The 21,577-nt window shown below is 62.4% G+C and overlaps 2 protein-coding genes across 2 annotated transcripts; one reads left to right on the top strand and one right to left on the bottom strand.

The window, feature by feature from the left end:
* Window positions 1-1,070: 1,070 nt before the first annotated feature.
* On the top strand, window positions 1,071-15,780 carry OBSL1 (obscurin like cytoskeletal adaptor 1). Its single transcript, XM_064719027.1, has 25 exons — window positions 1,071-2,112; window positions 2,852-3,121; window positions 3,319-3,579; window positions 3,904-4,209; window positions 4,295-4,573; window positions 4,694-4,945; window positions 5,073-5,345; window positions 7,782-8,058; window positions 8,644-8,696; window positions 8,775-9,050; window positions 9,343-9,618; window positions 9,766-10,041; window positions 10,131-10,406; window positions 10,671-10,952; window positions 11,637-11,912; window positions 12,049-12,324; window positions 12,408-12,674; window positions 12,825-13,094; window positions 13,177-13,443; window positions 13,706-13,972; window positions 14,344-14,456; window positions 14,603-14,756; window positions 14,857-15,018; window positions 15,171-15,275; window positions 15,403-15,780. Exons 1-25 carry the CDS (start codon window positions 1,071-1,073, stop codon window positions 15,723-15,725), a joined length of 6,879 nt encoding a protein of 2,292 aa, XP_064575097.1. The 3' UTR covers window positions 15,726-15,780.
* Window positions 15,781-16,245: 465 nt separating this feature from the next.
* Window positions 16,246-21,381, bottom strand: TMEM198 (transmembrane protein 198). Its single transcript, XM_064718719.1, has 5 exons — window positions 21,269-21,381; window positions 19,150-19,400; window positions 18,468-19,043; window positions 18,044-18,234; window positions 16,246-17,602 (listed from the first exon to the last, which is right to left on the bottom strand). Exons 2-5 carry the CDS (start codon window positions 19,337-19,339, stop codon window positions 17,456-17,458), a joined length of 1,104 nt encoding a protein of 367 aa, XP_064574789.1. The 5' UTR covers window positions 19,340-19,400; window positions 21,269-21,381; the 3' UTR covers window positions 16,246-17,455.
* Window positions 21,382-21,577: the final 196 nt, after the last annotated feature.

Raw genomic sequence — 21,577 nt, forward strand, 5'->3', positions numbered from 1 at the left:
GGCCTCTGGGAGGAGAAGCCGGCCGCAGTCCCTGTTGCTCCTTGGGGACCAGCCCTCTCCTACCCTCTGGCTCATTCAAGAAGTATTTTTGTTTCCCCTCCCCCTGCCTGAGCAAGTCACAGACGACCCTGCCCCAATCCTGGCCATGCTGTGAGCAGAGGGTGGGGTGCACTAACCGGGGGGTGCCACAGAGCACCTTGCCCCACTCCTGCTCCTGATGGTGGGCACGGTTACCCACAAAGCCGGGATGGAGGCCGTGCCCTGCAAAAGCAGGACCCACCTCCCCAGCTTTCATTTTTTCCCCCTGGGACTGATGATTTCCAGCTGCAGTTTTGAGCGCTCAGGGGCTGGATCCTGCCTGTGGCGCTGCTCTCTGGAAGGGGGACCCTTTCCCAGAGCCCCATTTTGCCCCAGGGCACTGCCCCGTGGGGTGGCACAGGGGGTCCCCTGCCCACCCAAGTCTGGGAGGAAGTCGCAGCCCGGGTCCAGCCGGGGCCTCGGGCCCGTGACAGCTCCGTGTCAGCACCTGCCCGCTGAGCCGGCCCAGATGCTGCAGGAATGCGGCTCTGCCACCACCCGATACTGCAGGAATGTGAATGCCCGGCGGGTGGGGAAGGGGCGGGCGGGGGCCCTTTTGCCCCTGCTGTCCCCCAGCCCCCAGCAAGCAGCTGCCCATGCTCCCTGTCTAGACAGGGGTCCCCCACCTCTGGAACTGGAGTCCCCTCTGCAACCCTGGGATAAGCTCCAAGTGTCTCAGCCCCCCGGGGTGCAAAGAGCCACCTTTTGTCACCTCTCCTATTGCCTTGGGCTGGGAAATGCATGATTTGGGTGACTCGGGGGCAAATCCAGTGGGGCTGTGCTGCTCCAAATGAGGGTGATGCTCCTGAAGCAGGGGGTCCATGCTGGGCATTTGGCTCCAGGTGTGGGTCCGTCCTGGCTGGGGGCTCCACACTGGTTGATCTCTTTGATGAAGCCCAAGCCTCCACTCTAGTCTGTGTGTACATCCCGCCAGGCTGATGGTCCCCACTGCTGCTCCAGCCAGCTGCCTGCCGTGACCCTGGGAGCTGGTGATGGAGGGGTTCGGGGGAGCCCCCAGGTTCCTGGCCTACCCACGTGCCTTCACGGTCCAAAGTGGCACCGATGCGGTCCTGAGCTGCCAGATCATGGGTGATCCCCAGCCAAGCATCCTCTGGGAAAAGGACAAGAATGCCATCGAGCCCTCAGACCGTTTCCATATGGACTCCAAAGGGGACCTGTACAGCCTGCTGGTGTCCTGTGCTACCCCCAAGGACAGTGGACTCTACGTCTGCAGGGCCAAGAATAGCGTTGGCGAGACTTACGCTGCCACCATGCTCAGGGTGGAGCCAGCGGAGCGGCGAGAGGAGGAGGGATGCTCAGGCAGCGTCGCACCTGCCTTCCTCATTGCCCCCTCGTCCCTGCGGGTGTGCCGGGGGGAGGACGTGATGTTCACCTGCAGGGTGTCTGGGCAGCCCTGCCCTGTGCTGGAGTGGGAGAAGGACGGGCACAAGCTCTCCGAACTCTTTGAGAGCAGCCACTTTGCAGTGGGGCAGAAACCAGAGGACTGGCACTTCCTGAAGCTGTTCAGTGCCCGGCCCCAGGATGGAGGAGTGTACGTCTGCCGGGCACGCAGCGGCTCCCAGGAGGCCCTGGCTGCTGCCGTGCTCCTGGTTGAGCCCCAGGCGCTGCCAGACGGGCTCCCCAATGGCTGCCCCCCGGCCGATGGTGCCGAGGCGCTGGCGGAGCGGCAGCGGTGGCGGCGGCACGCAGCGGGACGGCGCCTGGCACCGGAGATCTGGGTGCCCAATGGAGTAGTGCCAGCCAGGGTGCCAGGGGCCAAGGCATTTGCCGTGAGCGCAGGCAAGCACGCCAAGTTTCGCTGTTACGTTACTGGCAAGCCCAAGCCAGAGATCATCTGGCAGAAAGATGGTGAGCCCCTCGCCCCCGGCCGCAGGCATCTCATCTACGAGGACCGGGAGGGCTACTTCATCCTCAAGGTGCTGTACTGCAAACCTCAGGACCAGGGGCTGTACATGTGCACCGCTTCCAACACTGCTGGCCAGACCCTGAGCGCAGTGCAGCTCCAGGTGAAAGGTAGGAACACGCCCGAGGAGTGTCAGAGGTGGCCGAGCCCTGGGGGCTCAGGGAAGTTTCTGGCAGGGGTGTGTCTGTGTGGGAGCCCAGCGTCCCTGGGTTCCTTCCTGCCCCGTGCAGCCAGGGTCACCCCAGGCTCCTCAGGACAGAACTGTGGGCTTCTCCAGGAGCTGTGCCCTGCTCCATGTCCCTCTCCTTGCAAACAGAGGTGTGGCTTCTCGAGATGACTGCAGGTGTCCAGCCACAAACAGGGAAGAGGGAGAGTGCCTTGGTGACAAATTCCCCTGGAAGTGCTGAGTGATTTTGGCAGCCAGCCCTGCACGGCACGGCTCCAACATTCTGCGCTGGCAGCTGCCCAATTCCCCCCCGAGCCATCCAGCCAGCTGGGGACAGCCCGTGGCTGGGGTTACCCAGAACTGGTGCAGCCCCTGCCTGCACCCCACTGCTCCCCTCCACTGAGATGCCTGCTACAGCATGCTGGCTTCCATGCTCCTGCATCCCCCAGAACTCCCTGCTGAGATACTGGAGGCATCCCTGTGACTCCCCAGGCTGTGCCCTGGTCCTCCCTGCTCTGGGGGATGTTCTTGTCAGGGCAGTGTCTGTCTCATGCAAGCCAAAGGAGAGGGCAAAGGAGGGACAAGGGTTTGCTGCTCTTTGTGAGCTGGGAGCACCTTGAGCGAAGGGCTGACAGTGGATGCTGTACCCCACATGCCCTAAGCTCCTGTCTCTTCTGTGGCAGAGCACCGGCTGCGGTTCCAGGTGCAGCTGGCAGACGTGGAGGTGGCAGAGCGGGAGGACGCAGTGTTGGAGTGCCAGGTGCCCTTGGAGACCATCCCCACCTCCTGGTACCTGGAGGACAGGGAGCTGCAGCCCAGCCACAAGTACGTGATGGAGGAGCAGGGGGTGGTGCGGCGCCTGACCATCCGCGATGCCCGCATCGACGACGACGGTATCTACCTCTGCCAGATGAAGGACAAAGGACGCAGCATCGCCGAGGTCTCTGTCCGAGGTGGGCTCAGGCCTCCGGGAGCACAGCTTTGCCTTCCTATTCCCCTCCTTGCCCGAGTCTCCACTGCCCCCTGCATTCGCCTTCCCTCCATTTGGCTGGTGCCTGCTGCTGCCCCTCCTCCTCCTCCTCCTCCTCTCCCACCTCAAAGAGCCCATCCTGGTCCCCAGAATTCCTCCCTCATATATCTCTTCCCATAGGGGTGATTGCGAAGCGGCTGCCACGGAAGCTGGATGTGATGGAGGGGGAGAACGCAGTTTTCTGTGTGGAGACACGGGATATGGTGGAAGGCAGCTGCTGGAGCCGGGACGGGCTGCAGCTGCGGGAGTCGCCCCGTACCGTGCTCAAGAGCTTCGGCAGGACACACCTCCTGGTGCTGGTGCACGTCACCCGCCAGGACGCGGGCATCATCTCCTTCACTGTCGGGGAGTCGCAAACATCCTCCCAGCTCCGAGTCAAGTGTAAGCTCCAGCCTTGAAGGGATCCTGTGTCCTCTCTCCTGCCTGTTCGAGAGGGATGATGCAGAAGAGGGGATGGAATAGGCACCCAATATGCTGGGGGTGTGATGCTGCAATGTGTTTTCTGGGGAGGGGGCTTTGAGCAGGGCTCCAGGAACCCAGCTTTACAGGCACTCACAAACCCCTGTAGCCTGCTACAAGGGAGCAAGACCGTTCTCTCCACCAGAGAGAGAATCCCCAAAGAACTAGGCTGTGTATCCCCACTTAGCCCTTCTGCTATCCCCCCTAGAGCCTCCCCAAGCAGGCAACCTGGGCTGTGACTTGCAGGTGTGAAGCACGACCCTCCGAGTGCACCGGTGGCAGCTGAGATGAGCGTGGTGGAGACCAACACGGCTCTGCTGACTTGGTGTCCCGCGCCCGATTCCCACCTCCGCCCCGCCAGCCACTACCTGCTGGAGCGGCGGGAGGCGGCGGGAGGGGAGTGGGTGCAGTGCCTTGCCACCGACTTGCCCAGCAGCGTGCGGGTGCTGGGCGACAGCGTGCCCCGCGAGGCCGACTACTGCTTCCGCATCTCTGCCGCCAACAAGCACGGCAGGAGCAGCCCCGTGGACTTCCCGGGATCTGTGCATCTTGGTGAGGAGACAGGCTAAAGCTGGGATGTCGTGCCACAGTGTGCTGGCAGTCAGTGCCACTGGGGCTCAATACAATTGTGCTCCAGCCCCAGCAGCTCGTGTGGAGAGGGGTCTGCAGGACGCGTGGGTGAGGGATGGCGAGGATGCGCAGTTCTCCCTGGAGCTGTCGGCTGCGGTGCATGGGTCCTGGTTCCTCAACGGTGCCAGGCTGGCTGAGGAGGAGGACACAGGCGGCCGGTGGAGTGTACAGCGCCATGGGATGGAGCACTCACTGCTGATCCGAGGAGCACGACTGGTTGACAGTGGGGCTCAGGTCACCTTTGTGTCCGGTGGTGTGCGGGACTCGGCTATCCTGCATGTGCAAGGTGATCAAGGCACTCACCCTGGGGTCCTACCAGGACCCCAGCAGCAGGGGCTGTCATGCTGGAGGATGCTTCTCACAGCTCCTCGATGTCTCTCAGCCCCACAGGTCCGCATTGCCCCAGTGTCTGAGGCTGAACGGCTCCGAAAAGTGCCAGCAGGGATGCCTGTGCTGCTGGAATGCCAGGTGTCCACCCCGGATGCCCCTGTGTGCTGGCTGAAGGATGGCAAGGCCGTGCCCCTGGATGACGTTATGGCAGTGCAGGCAGAAGGCTGTGTGCGGAGGCTGCTGCTCCGCTCAGCGTGTCCCTCAGACACTGGGGTGTACACCTGTGACACCGGGGATGATGCCGTGAGCTTCGTGGTGACCGTGACCGGTGAGCTGGGGACTGTGTGTGGGAGCCTGTCCCCTACCTCCTGATAGTGCTCCTGCCCTGCTTCTTGCCCCATCATGTGGCTGAAAGCTGCAGCCAGTCATGCTGAGGCCCACGTTATCCTTGGCAGAGGTGCCAGTCAGGATCATCAGCTCCAACGAGGAAGCCCCCCACACCTACATGGCCGGACAGCGCGTGGAGCTGTGGTGCCAGCTGTCCCGCCCAGCAGCCCCAGTGCGCTGGTACAAGGATGGAGAGGAGGTGGAGGTGGGCCAGAGCCTGGTGCTGGAGCAGGAGGGGCCACGGTGCAAGCTGGTGCTGCCCTGCGCTCAGACACAGGACACAGGGGAGTTCGTCTGTGATGCTGGTGGGGACTCTGCTTTCTACACCATCACTGTGGCAGGTGAGTGTGATGCAGGAGGGCTGGTAGGGTCTCAGGGGGCTTTCTTTGCCGGTGCAGGATGTCACAAAGCATGTGCTGGTGTCAGTATTGCTGTCACCCGCTGCGATGGGATACTTGTCAGACTTGATCTTGCCTGGTGCTCACCAGCAGTTTGGTTCGTTGCTCAGTTGGGGTCCTTGTGGGACTCAGACCAGGGGCCAGAGGGAACAGCTCACTCAGCCTGTCTGAAACATTAGAGCACATGAGAGCACCCAGCACCTGCACACCAGGGTGTTTGCCGGACTTCTGCCATGGCTAGTAACCAAGCCCTCCTCCAAGGTCCTAAAAATAGTGGGCCTGGCACCTGGCGTGGGGTGACTCATGGTTGGTCATTGCTCTGATGGACAGCGTTAATTGCTGAAAATGAGCAGTTGCCTGGAGACCGATGGCTGGGTGGTGTTTGCTGGATGGGAGCAGGACTCAGCACCTGGGGCAGCTGCCCCGGCTGTGGAGCGGCTGCTGGCATCACCGCCTGGCACAGGATAATGAAAGCTGAAAGCAAACTAAAGGCTTCCCCTTGCTGGCCCCAAAACCCACATCCCACAGCCACAGGAAGGCAAGCAGGGGCAGAGCTCAAGCCCAGTCAAAAGGTGATGTGACCACAGCGGTAAAGCCTCACTGTGAACACACGGCAAAGGGCCAAAGTTGATGGCCAAGGACGTAGGAGTGAAGATAGGATGAGTGATAAGAGATGCTGAAGAGTCAGTGGAGTGGTGACTGTTGGGAGGGTGAGGAAGGGAGGGGGTTCTAGTGAGATAAAGGCAAAATTGCCAGTGGGAAGGACAGGCAGCATGGGCTTTGGGAAGAGGCAGGAGTCGTGTGCTGTGTGGGAGTGTGGGGCATGGAGAGCTCTGCTTCCCTAGGCTGGGAGAGGGAGCACCATCTGCTGAAGCTCAGCCTTTTGGCTGAGCAGCTTTGCATAACTTTGACAGAAGGGTCTTAGGGAGGCTGTCTTGGTTCAATCTGGATTTGGACATCAATGTCACCGCAGGGCTGGGGGTGGGTGCCTGGAGGCTCAGGCTGACACCTCTCTGGCACAAGTGCCAGGCTGGCTGCTGTAGTCAAGCACTGCTGTGGCACGCTTGGGTTTCCCTGAGGCATCTCAGCTATCGGGCTGTTATGGCATGTAGCCTGCCTGCCTCAAGCTCGGCCATCCCCAGCATCCTCTGGGTTTTCTCTCAGCTGTTGAGCCCTGGAGCTCCCTCAGAACTAGTGAGAGACTGAGGCCGGAGCGATGCTGCCCGCTGCGGGCTGGCACATTATCCATCCCCTCACTTCAGCGCTGCTCAACATCTCCAGCTGCACTCCAGCAATGTGATTGCTTTTAGCAGGTCCTGGCAGAGAGGCGGCCGGCAGTGCTTTGATCAGGGGGCTGGGCGGATGCAGGCTCAGCGTGCTGCAGGTTAATCGCTGCGAAGCGGCGCCGCACCGCTCCGCACGCTGCGGGGCAGCGCTGTGCTGCTGAGCCTGGCAGCGCAGCTGGGAGCCGTCTGGGAAGCTTCCACCCGGACACCCAGCACGGAGCAGATGAGGGCTGTGGAAGGGCAGGTTGTGCTTGTCCACCATTGTGGCCCGGAGCTGGTCATGCCTTGTGCCCGCATGGAGCCGTGGGCTCTGTGGGCACCAGAGTCCAGGCCAGCTACGGCTGTCTGCAATGTGCACGGCCAGGCAGGCAGTGCTGGCTCTAGGTGGCATCCTGAACTTTCCCAGGAGAGAGGAGGGCTGGTCAGATAAAATTTGTGCTGGGAGCCCCTCTGTCTTTAGAGCTCTGACTCAATTCAGAGGGGCGGTGTGAGCAGTGGCACACATTTTCTGTAGCAAATTAATGGTGATTTTAGTGATGACTGCAATCTGGAATTGGGTCCTGGGTCCTGGCAAGCTGGAGGGATGGGGCTGCTCGCTGCAAGCAAACCACATTCCTGTGCCACAGTATAAGCAAATGTCAAGGCTGAGCCAGGACAGAAGCACTGGCTGGCACTTGAATGGGGAGATAGGCAGAGGAGAGGGCAGCCCCTGGAAGAGCAGCTGCAGGGGCTGCTGCTGGCACCACAGACAGTGGTTATCAGTGCTGGGGCTTGCCTATATGCTTCCTCCCTCCACAGCCTTCAGCTCCACCACAGGGCAAAGCAGGGCAGGTACTGTGGGAGCAAGGGCACTGCAGCAATTTACAGCCAGTTCAAAGCCTGGTGCTCCTCCTGGTTGTAGTGTGTGAGGAGAAGAGGGAGACTTAGGCACGATGGTGCAGAAGGTTGTGCTATGTAGAATGTAGATGATTGGTGTCTTCCAGCCTTAAAGCCAACAAGTGGTGAAGCCATCACTCCCCACAGGGCTGTGATGGCCACCATCACTGGCTCTGCTCCTTATGTCCTGGCTGAGCCCCACGTCTCTCCGTGACAGAGGAGCCGGTGAGGATTGTCAGCTCCAACGAGGGGGCCTCCCACGCCTACATGGCCGGACAGCGTGTGGAGCTGTGGTGCCAGCTGTCCCGCCCGGCAGCTCCCGTGCACTGGTACAAGGACGGGGAGGAGGTGGAGGCAGGTGAGAGCCTGGTGCTGGAGCAGGAGGGGCTGCAGTGCCGCCTGATGCTGCCCTGCGCCCGGCCACAGGACACAGGGGAGTTCGTCTGTGACACTGGTGGGGACTCTGTCTTCTACACAGTCACCGTGGCAGGTGGGTACAACAGACACCTACATCCCTCTCCCCCTGCTCCCTCTAACCCAGCTCCTTGCTCACACTGTGGCTTCAGCACCTCAGCTGCCTCTCACCTCCTTGAGAGCAGTTCCTTGCCCGTGCCCCTGGGCTGGAAGGGGATGTGGGCAGGAGCATACAAGCTGGTCTGTCTCCTCCCAGAGCTCTGTGTCACACTGCCCCCCTACACTCCAGAGCACAACCATCTGCCAGCCTCTGGGTGATGTCACCTCACTCCCCAGCCCTGCTGTTCCCTCAGCTTGCAGCACTGCAGGGCTGGGATATCCATGGCCACAGCTGCCAGGGCAGGTAGGATGGGAGGCCAAGTGACACAAGGTCTTGGTCCTCTCAGCCCCGAAGGTCTGCCTCACCCCAGCGCTGGAGGCAGAGCAGCTCTGGGAGGTGTTAGCAGGGCTGCCCTTGGTTTAGGAGTGCCAGGTGTCCCCAGCAGATGTCCCTGCCCACTGGCTGAAGGACAGGGAGGCTGTGGTCCCAATGCAGGTCCTGGCCATCTGCTCAAAGGGACACTCACAGAGGCTGCACATTGCTGCAGCTGCACTGCCTGACTCAGGGGGTACCTGTGCCATGCTGGGGACAATGCTGCCAGCTTTGGGGTGACCGTGAGCAGTGAGCTGCCCAGGGGATTCCTGTCCTCATGTGAGGCTCACTCAGCAGCACACCTGAGCCCTGCCATGTTCCCAGCAGAGGTACCAGTGAGGATTGTCAGTTCCAACAAGGAGGCCTCTCACTCCTACGTGGTCGGACAGCGCGTGGAGCTGTGGTGCCAGCTGTCCCGCCCAGTGTCCCCGGTGTGCTGGTACAAGGATGGCAAAGAAGTGGAGGTGGGCGAGAGCCTGGTGCTGGAGCAGGAAGGGCTGCAGTGCCGCCTGGTGCTGCCCTGTGCCCAGATACAAGACACAGGGGAGTTCCTCTGCAATGCCAGCGATGCATCTGTCTCCTACTCCATCTTGGTGGCAGGTTGGTGGCACAGCAGGGACATCCCGGAAAGGATAGCACTGTCCCAGCTTTGTGCTCTGGGGTCCCCAGCCCTGCTCCCTGCTCTCAGCATTGTGGAGGAGGGCATGCAGTTCCATCTCTGTGCCTGCTGCCCCTGCCCTGAGCAGTTCCAACCTCTTTGCTCTGGGGTGAGAGGATATAGCTTCTATACAGCCCCGTGGGGACAGGGACACAGGTGACAGCAAATAGACACAGCAGAGCCAGGAGCAGAGCAGTTAGCAGGTCTCACACTCTTCCTCTACACCCCCAACAGAGCCACCAGTGAGGATCCTGCAGCCTCCACAGCGCTCATTGGAGCTGCTGGTTCAGGCGCCGGGGTGTGTGGAACTGCGGTGCGAGCTCTCCGTGCCGGATGCTCCGGTGCACTGGTTCAAGGATGGCTTGGAGGTGGACGAGACTGACAACCTGCAGCTGCTGGTGGAGGGGGCCTGGCGCTGCCTCTTCATCCCCAGGAGCAGTGCAGAGGATGCAGGCGAGTACATCTGCGAGACCAAGGACGAGGCCGTCTCCTTCGATGTCAAGGTGTCAGGTCAGTGCTGATGTGGTTCTGGCCACAGTGGGTGCCCATCCTCTGGGCCACCCAGCACAGGGGCTTACCAGGAGCTGGCAGCAGCGGGGTGCCCAGGGCTGTGCTGTCCCTGCGCTGCTCTGTATCTCAGATATGCCATACCTGCAGAGCCCCCGGTGAGGATCCTGCAGCCCTGCAGACCTGTCCCTGTCATGACGGTGTCCCCGGGGGAGACGGTGACCCTGTGCTGTGAGCTGTCCCGTGCGGATACACCCGTGTGCTGGGCAAAGGAGGGTGTCAGGCTCGAGGCTGGGGGTGGCCTGGTCCTGGAGGAAGAGGGTGTCCATCGCCGGCTGCTCATCCCCGCTGCCCAAGCTGAGCACTCTGGAAAATACACCTGTGACACCGCCAATGACACAGTGACTTTCACCATCCAAGTGTTGGGTGAGCATGAGGGTAGGGAAGAGCCTGGTGTGGGCTGCTGGATGCACAAACCCCAGAGACCTCAGCTCTGTTGGTGCTGGATGCTGCAGATCCGCTGGTCAGGATCCTGGAGAAGGATGTCCTGCCTACCCACCGGCGTTGCCAGGCAATGGAGGACCTGGTGCTGGAGGTGCAGCTCTCACACACCCACGGGGAGGTGAAGTGGTACAAGGATGGGGAGAAGCTGCAGGACACGGGGCATGTGCGGCTGGAGGAGGATGGGGTGCGCCGATCGCTCGTGATCCTGGGTGCTACGGGCAAGGACACTGGGGAGTATCTCTGTGACACTGGTGATGACAGCATCGTCTTCTTCATCACTGTAGAAGGTGAGCAGGAGGTCCTGGTGGGGATGACCAGGGGAACAGGAGTGAGGTGGGTCTGTGGCTGCTGCCAGGGTGATGTGAGGCTGGGCTGGGTGGCAGTGAGCACAGGGAGGCTGGTGGGGGGCACATGGGGAGTGGGCTGTATCTGTGTGGTGGCCCTGTGGAAACCCCTGCGCTGCTCAGCTGCAGCCAGAGGAGTCTGGACAGGGTCTGGCTATTGTGCCACCCAGCACAGGCTGCTGTTGTGGTGACAGCCCATCTCTCCAGCCCCAGAGCCACCGGTGACCATTGTGGGCAGCACGGGTGCCGTGGCACATCGCTGCCTGGTGGCTGGGGAAGACCTGGTGCTGGCTTGTGAGCTCTCTCGGCCCGATGCCGTGGTGCGCTGGCTCCGGAATGGCCAGGAGGTGCACCCGGGTGAGCGGGTGCAGCTGGAGGCCCGCGGGGTGCTGCGGCAGCTCACCATCACTGGGGCACAGCCCAGCGACGCGGGGTGCTACATCTGTGACGCTGCCAGCGACCGCATGGTGACAAACGTGGAGGTGTCGGGTGAGCTGGCTCAGAACCCAGGGACCCCCAGAATGGTGGGGTCGTGCCGCAGACACAAGGAGAGGGGAAGCCTCTGTGGCCCTGCTGATGCAGAGGCTGGGGTGGCAGCATGGCAGGGAAGGGTGGGAGCCCTGTCCCCAACCCTCCAGGAGCCGTTGGTTAGAAAGAGACACATCAGGGTCGTGGCGAGACATGTCCCCGCTGCCTCCCCCAGCCAGGGGCTGTTTAAATTTAGCCTTGGCTGGCTCCCAGGCGCCGCTCCTCCTGCTTCGACTGCCAAAGGCTGAGCTCAGCCTGGACCCTTATCAGCTGGAGATGGAGGGCTGTGCAGGGTGGGAGGGGGCCTGTTGCAGGCGGGTGTCCTGGCTCTCCAGGTGGGTGGGTGGTACAATGAAATTAATGGTCTCAACATGGCAGCTGTGCTGCCTGTACGGGGAGTGATATGGGAGTGATGGGCTCTGCTGCTGTCCCTTCCCTGAGGGAACCCTGAGCTGCCAGACCTTTCCATCCTGCATGCCTGCCCCTTGGGACCCCTGTCTAGTCCCACCATGACCCCCAGCCAGCCCCACAGCCCTTCTGCCCCACACTGAGGGATCACCTCTCCTCTTGAAGCGGTCCTATCCCTGCACTTCCCCACATTGCGAGGACATCCCTGAACCCTGCCTTGTCCCCTGCACCCCTCAGCCCGGCCTGTGTGTATTGTCAACAAGGAGGAGGCGCAGAGCCCGCTGGAGGTGCAGGAGGGAGACAGTGTGACGCTGGTGGCTCGGCTGTCCCCGGAGACAGCGGCAGTACAGTGGCAGAAGGATGGACAGACGCTGTGCTCAGGTGGGCGGCTGCTGGTGTGCAGTGAGGGTCCCACGCGCAGCCTCACCATCAAGCAAGCGGAGCTGGGTGACGGTGGCATCTTCCTCTGCGACGCCGGTGATGATGAGGTGCATTTCACACTGCGTGTGAAAGGTGAGCCTGGAGGTGTCCCTCGCCCATGTCAGGGGCAGGTGCAGTCTCATCCTGCCTCACACCGGGATGCTTGGCATCCCCATGCCATGCTGTGCCGCTGGCAGGGCCACAGCTGAGTGCAGTGCTCCTCCGGCAGAGGCACCCGTGCTCTTCGTGAACAAACGGGAGGAGCAGGAGAAGCTGCTGGTGCTGGAGGGCGGCAGTGCCGTGCTCTCTGCCGTCACCTCCACGGAGCGGTGCGATGTCACCTGGCTGGGCCCGCGGCAGGCGGCGGTGGCCGGGGAGCGCTGCGAGCTGCGCCGGGACGGCCGCGTGCACAGCCTCATCATCCACAACGTGGCCATGGAGGACGCGGGCACCTACACCTGCCTCTCGCCGCACGACCAGATGCAGTTCGACGTGACCGTCCGAGGTGGGGGCAGGGGGGCAGTGGGGGTGGCCGGGGATCCCCCTGCGGTGCCAGCGGGTGCTGATTTGGGGGGTTTGACTGTGCAGAGCTGCGGGTGAAGTTCCTGCGCGGGCTGTCGGACGTGCGGGCGCGGCAGGGCGAGCGGGTGGTGCTGTGGTGCGAGCTCTGCAAGGCGCGGGGCGACGTGGTGTGGCGGAAGGACGGGCGGGTGCTGGCGCCTGGCCCCCGCCGGCAGATGACGGCGGAGGGACGGGAGCGGTCGCTGGTGCTGAGCCGCGTGGAGCCCGCGGATGCCGGCGAGTACTGCTGCGAGTCCAACGACGACCAGACCCTGGCGACGCTGACGGTGCAGGGTGAGCCCAAGGCATCCCCACCACCTGGGGGACGCCTATTCCATGGGGGTGGTGGGGATGCTGGCACAGCGATGTCAGGATTGCAGAAATGCTCAGCGTCTCCACATGACGGGGGGTCCCTTATGCTGTGCCCTGACAACCTGGCTGTAGTCCCCAGGGTGGTGGAGATCATCATGGAACTGCAGAACCTGACAGTGCTGGAGGGCGAGGATGCCACCTTCAAGTGTCTGGTATCCCCCGAAGATGTGGCTGTAATATGGCAGCTGAATGGCCAGCCCGTGGTCCCCAGTGAGCGTCTGCTGGTGACAAGGAGCGGGCTGTGCCACAGCCTCACCCTCCGGCAGTGCCAGACAGGTGATGCAGGCACTGTGACAGCCAATGCCGAGGGGCTGGTGAGCACAGCTCGGCTGAGTGTGCAAGGTGAGGGGGAAGGACAAAGCTGGGGCTCAGCCCAGGACACAACACTGGGGCCGGCTGCTGACCCAGCACATGGGCCGTGCAGAGGCACAGGTGCTGTTTGTGCGGAAGCTGCAGGATGTGGTGGCAGAGGAGCAGGGGGACGTGTGCCTGGAGGTGGAGGTGAGCCACGAGGCTGCCGAGGTGCAGTGGCTGAAGCAGGGCATCCTCCTTCAGCCGGGCAGCAAGTACCAGCTGCAGGAGTCGGGGTGCCGGCGCACCCTCACCATCTGCTGCCTTGGCCCTGCTGACCGCGGCACCTACCGCTGCGAGAGCCTGCACGACCGCACGCAGGCCAAGCTCCACGTGGAGCGTGAGTACCGGGCTGGGGATGAGGGTGGAAGGCAACGGGGATGGGGATGGGGACAGGGAGGGCACCCAACTGCTGCAATGGGAGCATGTAGGCAGAGCTGGTACTTGGCTGGAAGGGGTGCTCAGAGAGGTGGGTGCATGGGCAGGGGTGGGAGTCCTGTGCAAATAACTGGATTTAGATGATCACTCCAGCAAGCACAGACTGTGAAGCCGGGGTTCTGCAGTGGAGCAGACACCTACTCACAGACATGGGTCCCTCACAGCCCGGAAGGTGTCGATCCGGACACCGCTGACAGATGTGGAGACCTTTGAGAAGGAGACAGCCACCTTTCACCTGGAACTGTCTCACCCTGGCGTGACCGGGGTGTGGACAAGGGACGGCATCCGGGTGAAGCCCAGCAGTACGTGCCGGATCAGTGCTACAGGCTGCGGGCACAGCCTGACACTGGAGAGGCTCGCACTCGAAGACTCAGGCACCGTCACCTTCACTGCTGACACTCTGCGCTGCAGCGCCCACCTGCGGGTGCGGGGTACGGTCCCTGGGGCAGGCTGGGGGTGGGTGGCACTGGCGCTGTCTGACCTGCTGCTGTTCTGCACTGGGAGACACTGAGGCTGAGATGGGCCACACTTGGCACATGCGTTCCCCTGTCCTCAGCAGGGGTGATAGAGTGCTGGCAAGTGTCCCCCTGTCCTCAGGGAGGAGATGTGAACTGAGCAGTGGGGACACCAGCCAGGGTCTGGGTCCAGAGCCAGCTGGAACACCACTGATGAGTGCTTGCCCATGGGTGGTGCCACTCTCACCCCATGCTGAAATGCCACAGCCACAGCTACTCTTCCCTGCAGCCCCAAATCCATGCCTTTGTCCAATCAAGCCTTCCTGTCTTGTGTCCTGCCTCCTCAGAGCCTCCAGTCACCATGGTGAGGGTCCCACGAGACCTGGGGGTGCCAGAGACGGGGGTTGCCAGCTTTGAGTGTGAGCTGTCTCGCCCCAATGCAGAGGTGAAATGGTTCAAGGTGAGGGCTCACCCTTGCCCCCTCCACCAGCACCTGGCCATGTACTCCTCCTTGTTTTGTCCCCAGGCTGCTGCCCTCCCTGCCAAGGCTGCAGGCAGAGCAGAGGGGCCAAAGCAGTGGGGTGCTGCCTGTTTGCTTCTGTGCAGGACGGGCAGGAGCTGCGGCCAGGGCCCAACTGCCGCATCTACTCGGCGGGACGGCGCCGCATCCTGCAGCTGAGCCGCTGCGAGCTGAGCGACGCCGGCAGCTACACCTGCGATGCCGGCGACTGCCAGGCCTCCGCCATGCTGCACGTACAGGGTACGGTCACCCAGCTCCCAGCAGGGTGTACACCCCCAAACCCTGCCCTGCCTGCTCCCCCCATCCTTGGCTGCCCTGGCACCCTGTCCATTACTTGCAGAGCGCCAGGTCCACATTGTGCAGGAGCTACAGGATGTCCAGGTCCGGGAAGGTGACAATGCAGTCTTCACCTGCGAGGTGTCACACGGGGATGTGAAGGGCGAGTGGTTTCGGGACGGGGAGAAGATCAAGGTCTCCAGCACAGTGAAGATACGGCAAGAAGGTGGGGATGCAGGTGGCTCCACACCCGGTTTGGGGCTGGGATAGGGCAAATTCAAGCAAGGGGAGTTTGTGCAGACAAAGGGGGGGTCCCTGCCCCACTCCTTCCTATGGGTGTGCATTGCTGTCGCCTTGAGCCAGCCTCTCCTTCCCCAGGCACCCGGCATTTCCTGCTGTTCTGTGGTGTGCGCCCTGAGGACCAGGGACTCATCTGCTTCACAGCCAGGACAGTCACCTCGGAGGCCAGTCTGCAGGTGGAAGGTACCAGTGCAGGCTGCAAGGTCTGGCTGGCCTCCAGCACCAGGGCTGGGGGGTACCATGTCAGCGTGTGGTGTGCCCATGGAAGCCTGCTCACCCCCTGGTGCTGACACCCTGCCCCCACCTCCAGCACTGCCAATCCGCATTGTGAAGCCACTGCGGGACAAGACGGTGCTGGCGAGACACAAGGCGACGCTGGAGTGCACCGTGTCCCACGCCCGGGGCCGTGTGCGCTGGCTCCGTGGGGACACCGAGATCTTTGCTGGTGACAAGTATGAGATCTGCAACCTGGACTGCTACCGCACACTCATCATTCACCGCGTGGGCCCCGAGGATGAGGACTCGTACACCTGCGACGCCTTCGACGACCGCTCCACTGCCCGGCTCCTTGTGGAGGGTGAGTGGGCACCTAAGGGACACCCACTGACAGCTGCCAGGGCTGCTGTGCCTTAAACAGCAGTCCCTCTGGTGTAAAGGGACACCAGAACCCATGTCCCTGTTCCCCATTGCTTGCGAGAGTCTGAGTGCTGGGCTGGAGGCAGCAGGTTGATACAGGGCCAGGGTTCTGATCCTCCTTGTCTGGCATACAACTTTTGGGTGGCACAGCTGCTCTGGCAATGCCCCAGCTCACTCTGACTCCCATTGTTCCCACAGGGAGCTAGAAGCCAGGATGCAGTTCTCAGGGCCTGTATGCAGACTGACAGATGCCACTGCTGAGAGATGGGGTCATGCTCCCCCTGGCATACACAGACACATGGACACCATCCCCAGCCTGCTTCAGCCTCAGGGCTCTGCATTAAACAGCCTTTTTTTCTGACATGGCTTCTTCCACACCAGCAAGCTGGGGTCTCATTAAGAGAAAAGGTGGTGGCACCACTCTACATCCTGCTCAGCACCCCTGGAAGCCCGGCCCTCTGAGCCCCCCTCACCCCTGCCCCCCCCTCCCCACAGTCCTTGGCTTTGCACGCCAGACTCCGAAAGGCTCTTTACTGCGTGGCCGAGGCCTCAACAGCGTTTGGCACATTTACAAAAGAGACTGAAAAGGGGGGTGGCAGCACAATGCTGCGGGAAGGGGGTGCCTGGCAGAAACATGCAGTTCCTGGGGCAGCGGGGCCAGCTGGGCTGGGCTGGGCTGGAGGGGCTCCCAAAGCCAAGGGCTCCCCGGTCCAGTCTCACCACCATCCTGCCTGCCTGGCCATGGGGAAATCCTGGCTCACTCCGTAATAAGTTAATACAAATCACAGCAAGAGAAATATATACAAGGCGTGAGCCTCTGCCCGCAGCAGTGCTCTGGGCAGGGGCTCCTGCCCTGCCCTGCCCCAGGGTCCCCCGGCCACTATAAAAATCCAGTCGCCAGCAAAACAGCGACGGTCTCTGATGCTGCAGGGGTCCCCGCATCCCTGAGGCAGCCCAGCCTTTGCCCAAAGGCTGGAGCCAATGTCCTGTCTCCCATCAAAACATTTTGTGGGGGATGCACCCTGCCAGCGCAGCTCCCGCTGGGCAGGCACCAATTGCCAGCATCACCTTGGGAACCACCTGGCCGTGGCAGTCTCTGCCCCAGGACCACCCCGGTCCAGCTTGGGAAAAAGGAGTGGCAAGCCGCTCTGGGGTGTAGGGAGGGTGGCTAGGGCAGGAGGATCTTCTGAGGAGGCAGGTTTTGGGAAGCACTGCCTGGGAGCTGCTCTTGGGGACAGGGCTCACATGCTCAAGGGATTCCCTGCTGGGAAAAGGGCCATGGGACCTGCTCTTTGAGGAAGGGACATAGGGGACAGGCACTTGGGGAGTTGCTGGGGGTGCAATGGGGTGGGGAGCTGCTCCTGGGAAGGGGAGGGACTCAAATATGGGGAAACGTTAAGATGCAGGATGAGCGTGCCCGGGCCATAGGGTAATGCACAGCAGTGGGGGCTCGGGGACCCACCACCCCAGCAGAGCCACTCGCACTGCACGTCCATGGGTTCTGGTCCTTGGGCTGAGTCCCTGCCAAAGGGCTTCCCCAGCACCTTTGGGCCCCACTGGCAGCTGGGGCTTCCCCAGACAAGTCCCATGTGTCTCCAAGAAGGGTTTCCATCTGCAGCCCCAAGCTGCATGTGGCCACTGGGGCCCGAGGACAAAGCCCTGCCTGTCTCAGGGGTTCTGCCAGAGCAGGCTGGGGTGCTGGTGTTGCTCGAGGTCACTGGGTTGGCTTATACCCTCACAGCAGGGCCAGAGCCCGAGGTGAGGGGCACGGTGGAGCTGCAGTCATAGTCCAGGTCCACCACGGCATGGGAGCTGGCAATGAGGCTGTTCAGCGACGGTCCTGTCTGCCGTTCTCGGAAACTCTGGATGTAGCTCTGTGAGAGAGGAACAGAAAGTGAGGGGGGCTCTGCTCCTGAACCACTCCACCCCATCCTAAATGCTGCTGCAGCCCCTCCCTGCCCCCCCTCAAAAACAGCCCAGTGAAATTCCCAGCACTCAGGCCCTCCACTAGCTGGCCACAGCAGGGAGCACAGTCTTATCCCTCCCCTGGGCATTTTGCACCTCGCCTACTGATTATTTCTGCTATGCTAACAGTGCTCTTGGCCAGCAGTTTCCATTTGCTTGCAAAGGCTGAAGTGCTCCATGGTAGGAATGGCCCATTCCAACCTGAGTTGCTCAGTCCCTGGGACACCCCAATCTCATCCCTCGAGAAGCTCAGATGTTAGCTGGGCACCTCTCCATGCCCCAGCCCCCAATGTGGAGAAGGAATGAGTGTGGAGACTGGGGGAGATCTCTACCCTGGCTGCGGGACTCACGGGGGAGAGCACGTCCCCATCAAAGCGGCGCACAGGGTTGGGCTTGCGGCGGTAAGCAGGCTCGGGGGGGTGGGCCTTGTGCTGGTGGGGTGGGGGGTGGTGGGGTCTCCGCTTCTTCTTCTTCTCCTTTCGGTCCTCCCGCTGCTTGATGCGCATCAGCTGCACGCGGCGCTGCTGCCGGCTGATGATCACTGTGGAGCAAAGCGGCCTATGAGCACTGGGGAGCACATCCAAACGATCCCCACAGCCAAACCAGCACCAACTTTGTGCAACCAGGTCTCCCTTGGGTGGTGTGCCATCACAGAGTCCTGAACCCTGTATCTGATCTTGTGAACTGCATGCTGGAAACATCCACCCCAGTCCCCAGGTTCCCAGTTCCTACACTCCCCCTGTGCCATGCCCATCTGCCACACTCCCCACACACCTTCTGTATGGGAGTAGCCCTCAGCAGTGACCTTCCACTGGACCAGGACACCCAGTGTGGTGAGGAGCGGCCAGATTCCCAGGATGACCCAGCTGTACCAGCACACGGGGCGAGCAGGGGCCACCTTGATGCGCTCATAGATGTACTGCACCAGGAGGAAGAGCTCAATGAAGTAGTCGACAGTGACGGTCATGATGGCGCTGCCGAAGACGGCGGTGGAGAGGGTGGTGAAGAAACGCTGCCACTGCAGTGTGAGGACAGCAAAGAGCATGCCCACACCCAAGAGCAGTGCGATGGGGATCCACACCGTTGGTGGGTGGTAGAATTGCTCCATCACCACCAGCGTGGCCACCGCCAGCAGCAGCCCCAGGAGCAGCCCCACCATGAAGAGGCCAACGCTGCGCACCAGCATGGTGACCAGCCCACACAAGACCCCAATGCCCAACCCAATGCCCACTGAGGCCTCCACGCTCAGCTGTGTGTCCAGCACCCGCTCCTTGTAGCACAGCATGAAGATGATGATAGAGCCGAACATGAGCCCCGTCAGGAACATGACAGCCTTGAAGCACCGGTAGCCTGTGGAGAGACCACCATAGTCAGGGAGGGGATGGAAAGCACCCCCCAGCTCCCCTCTGCCCTCCTCCCCACTTGCCCCACCAGCAGCTGAGCTGGCCTGGCTCACCGAAGAAGCAGTAGATGATGCCAAAAAGGCAGCACATGGCACACACCACAGAGGGCACCACCTGGTAGCGACGCTCAATTTCCTGCTGGCAGCTGTGCCCCCACTCATGGCCTGGCTCGTGCGGCAGCAGCTTGAACCGCAGCGTCTGCACAGTTGCAGTCATGGCTCTGGAGACTCCTGGGAGAGGCATCAGAATCTCCACTCCTGCCTCATAGCCCACCAGCAGAACTGTGTCCCGGCACCCGCCCCACCTGGTGGGAGAGAGCAAGGAGAATGGAGGAACTGGTGGCACATACCTGGCAGCCATCCCACCACTCACCACTGGCTACCAGAAACCCTGCTCTGTCCCTCCACTGTGTGGGTAGGAACGGAGGGAATGGGGGAACAGCCTCATCAGTGGGGGTGCAGACAGTCACCCAACCTGTGGCTGAAGGGATACGCTGTCCCCAGAGAATCTGCCTGTGTCCCTGGAAGCTTCGTGTCACTTAATAATTTGTCTGTGACTTCAATTTCCTGCCCATGCCTCTCCGGCACCCTTTCCCTGTTCGATTACCAGGAGACTTCCACAACTTGGTATTTTCTGCCTGTGAAGTAATTATGCTCAGTAATTAAGTCACCCCTCAGTCTTCTATTTTTATAGGCTAAACAGATTGAGCTCTTTAAGCTTGTACTCCAAGGCATTTTCTCCAATCCTCTAATCATATTTCTGGCTATTTTTCATCTCTGCTCCAGCTCCCACTGTCCTTGTAAAAACAAATTGGGCCTTCATGCTAGATCCAGCCCTCCCATGCCAATCCATGGGGCTGGAAGGGCACCAGCTGTAGCTGGCACTGCCCCTTACCCAGGGCTCACCCGTAACACTGTGGCTATGCCGGGATGCTGAGCAAACAGTTACCGGGCCCCCTGCAGCGCCTACACAGATGGAGGGGTCATAATCCCCTGCAAAGACTGATCCAGCTTCAGTTTAAACCTAATTACAGCGTCCGTCTGCCTGCTCCCACCTGGAGCCAGTTCCATCACCCCTTCACTCCCCTAGTCCCTTTATAGGCTCAGTTGGTTTAGAATGGGTTTATTGTCACAAATTGTCCCCAGGCCAACATCACTCCTTTCAAATGCCAAGTTTATGCGGCCAGTTCAGGACAGCTCACAAAAACAGCGCTCTGGAAAGGAGCTGGGAAGAGGGCAAAGGCTGCAGGCATGGCTTCCTGTTGCCCAGCATCTTGCTGCTGCCCAGACGGGCTCCACTGGCATCTCATCCCTTGCAGACAACCTCCTTCCTCCCTTTGGCTGGGGAAGGCAACACCAGCCCCGGCAAATCCCCGTGGGGAAGCCGAGCAGAGCCTAATCCCAAGGAAGCAGGCGGGCAGGGAGTGGGCAGCCAAGCGCCGGGCCCCTTCTCGAGCCCGCGGGGGGACGCTAAGCAGGATTGGACTTTACTCGCAGAGCCCAGACGCGACGCTCGGGCCCTGCTGGGGATGGGCGATGGTGTGAGGAGTGCGAGCAGGGCTCTGCCGGCCCGGGGCACCGGGGATGCAGCATAGCAGGGCTGGCGGGCCGATGCGGGGATGGCACGGGCCGGCACGGGCTGCGGGGCCGGGCTGCGGGCAGCGGTGCGGGCGGCTCGCGGCGCCCATTGGCGCGGGCACTGTTGCTAGGGGAGCCCAGCGCCTGCTCATTGGCGCCGGGACTTACCCACCTGCTGCCGCCCGCCCCGGGCCCCCGAACCCCCTCCCTTCCCCGCAGGCCACAGCGCGGCGGGGGCCGGGAGCAGCGCTCGGGGCACAGCCCCGCCGCGGCGCCCCCATCGCCGCCCCCCGGCCGGGCCCCGCTGCACCCGCCGGCCGCCGGGCCCCGGGCCGGGCGCGGCGTTGCCGAGCGACGGCCGCAAAGGCCGCCGGGGCGCGGGGCCGCTCCGCCCCTCTCTTTGTTCGGGGCGGGGGTCCCGGGGGCGCTACGGCGGGTTCCCCGCACGCCCATCCTGGGCTCCGCGCTCGCTCCGCCGGACGACGGAAGGATCGGGAACCCGGTGCCCCAGCCCTTCCCCCGAGGGGTCCGGCGCGTCACCCGCCGGCCGGATCCCCTCGTGCTGCCCCCCCTCTGCCGCTCCGCCCGCTCCCACCTGCGCTCCCGGCGCGGCAGCGGCGGCGGCCCCGCGGCGCCCGGCGCTCCCGGCGCTCCCGGCGCTCCCGGCCGCGGACCCCGCGCATGGTGGCGGCGCGGCCGCCGCGCGGTGCTGAGCGGACAGCTCCGCTGACGTCACCGCGCCGTCACCGCGCGCCGGCGGCGGGGCCTCGGTGGCCGGGGCGGGGCCTCTGCAGGGGGCGGGGCCTCGATGGGGTAAATTGGGGGTGCACTGGGGTGCGCATTGGGGGTATACTGGGGTGCCATGCCCTGTGCCGCGGCCGCAGCCCAAGGCTGTGTGTGCAGT

This window comes from Zonotrichia leucophrys, chromosome 7, assembly GCF_028769735.1.
Source record: "Zonotrichia leucophrys gambelii isolate GWCS_2022_RI chromosome 7, RI_Zleu_2.0, whole genome shotgun sequence".
In the NCBI taxonomy this organism is placed as follows: domain Eukaryota; kingdom Metazoa; phylum Chordata; class Aves; order Passeriformes; family Passerellidae; genus Zonotrichia; species Zonotrichia leucophrys.

Bases quoted from the DNA above. Each gene is read 5' to 3' on its own strand.
- TMEM198 (XM_064718719.1), bottom strand. From the start codon at position 19,339: ATGCCTCTCCCAGGAGTCTCCAGAGCCATGACTGCAACTGTGCAGACG. The intron at 19,044-19,149 runs GTGAGCCAGGCC...GTCTCTCCACAG, and splicing joins CATCATCTACTGCTTCTTCG to GCTACCGGTGCTTCAAGGCT. The intron at 17,603-18,043 runs GTGAGTCCCGCA...CCTCTCTCACAG, and splicing joins ATGGGGACGTGCTCTCCCCC to AGCTACATCCAGAGTTTCCG.
- OBSL1 (XM_064719027.1), top strand. From the start codon at position 1,071: ATGGAGGGGTTCGGGGGAGCCCCCAGGTTCCTGGCCTACCCACGTGCC. The intron at 4,946-5,072 runs GTGAGCTGGGGA...TATCCTTGGCAG, and splicing joins CTTCGTGGTGACCGTGACCG to AGGTGCCAGTCAGGATCATC. The intron at 15,019-15,170 runs GTGGGGATGCAG...CTCCTTCCCCAG, and splicing joins AGTGAAGATACGGCAAGAAG to GCACCCGGCATTTCCTGCTG.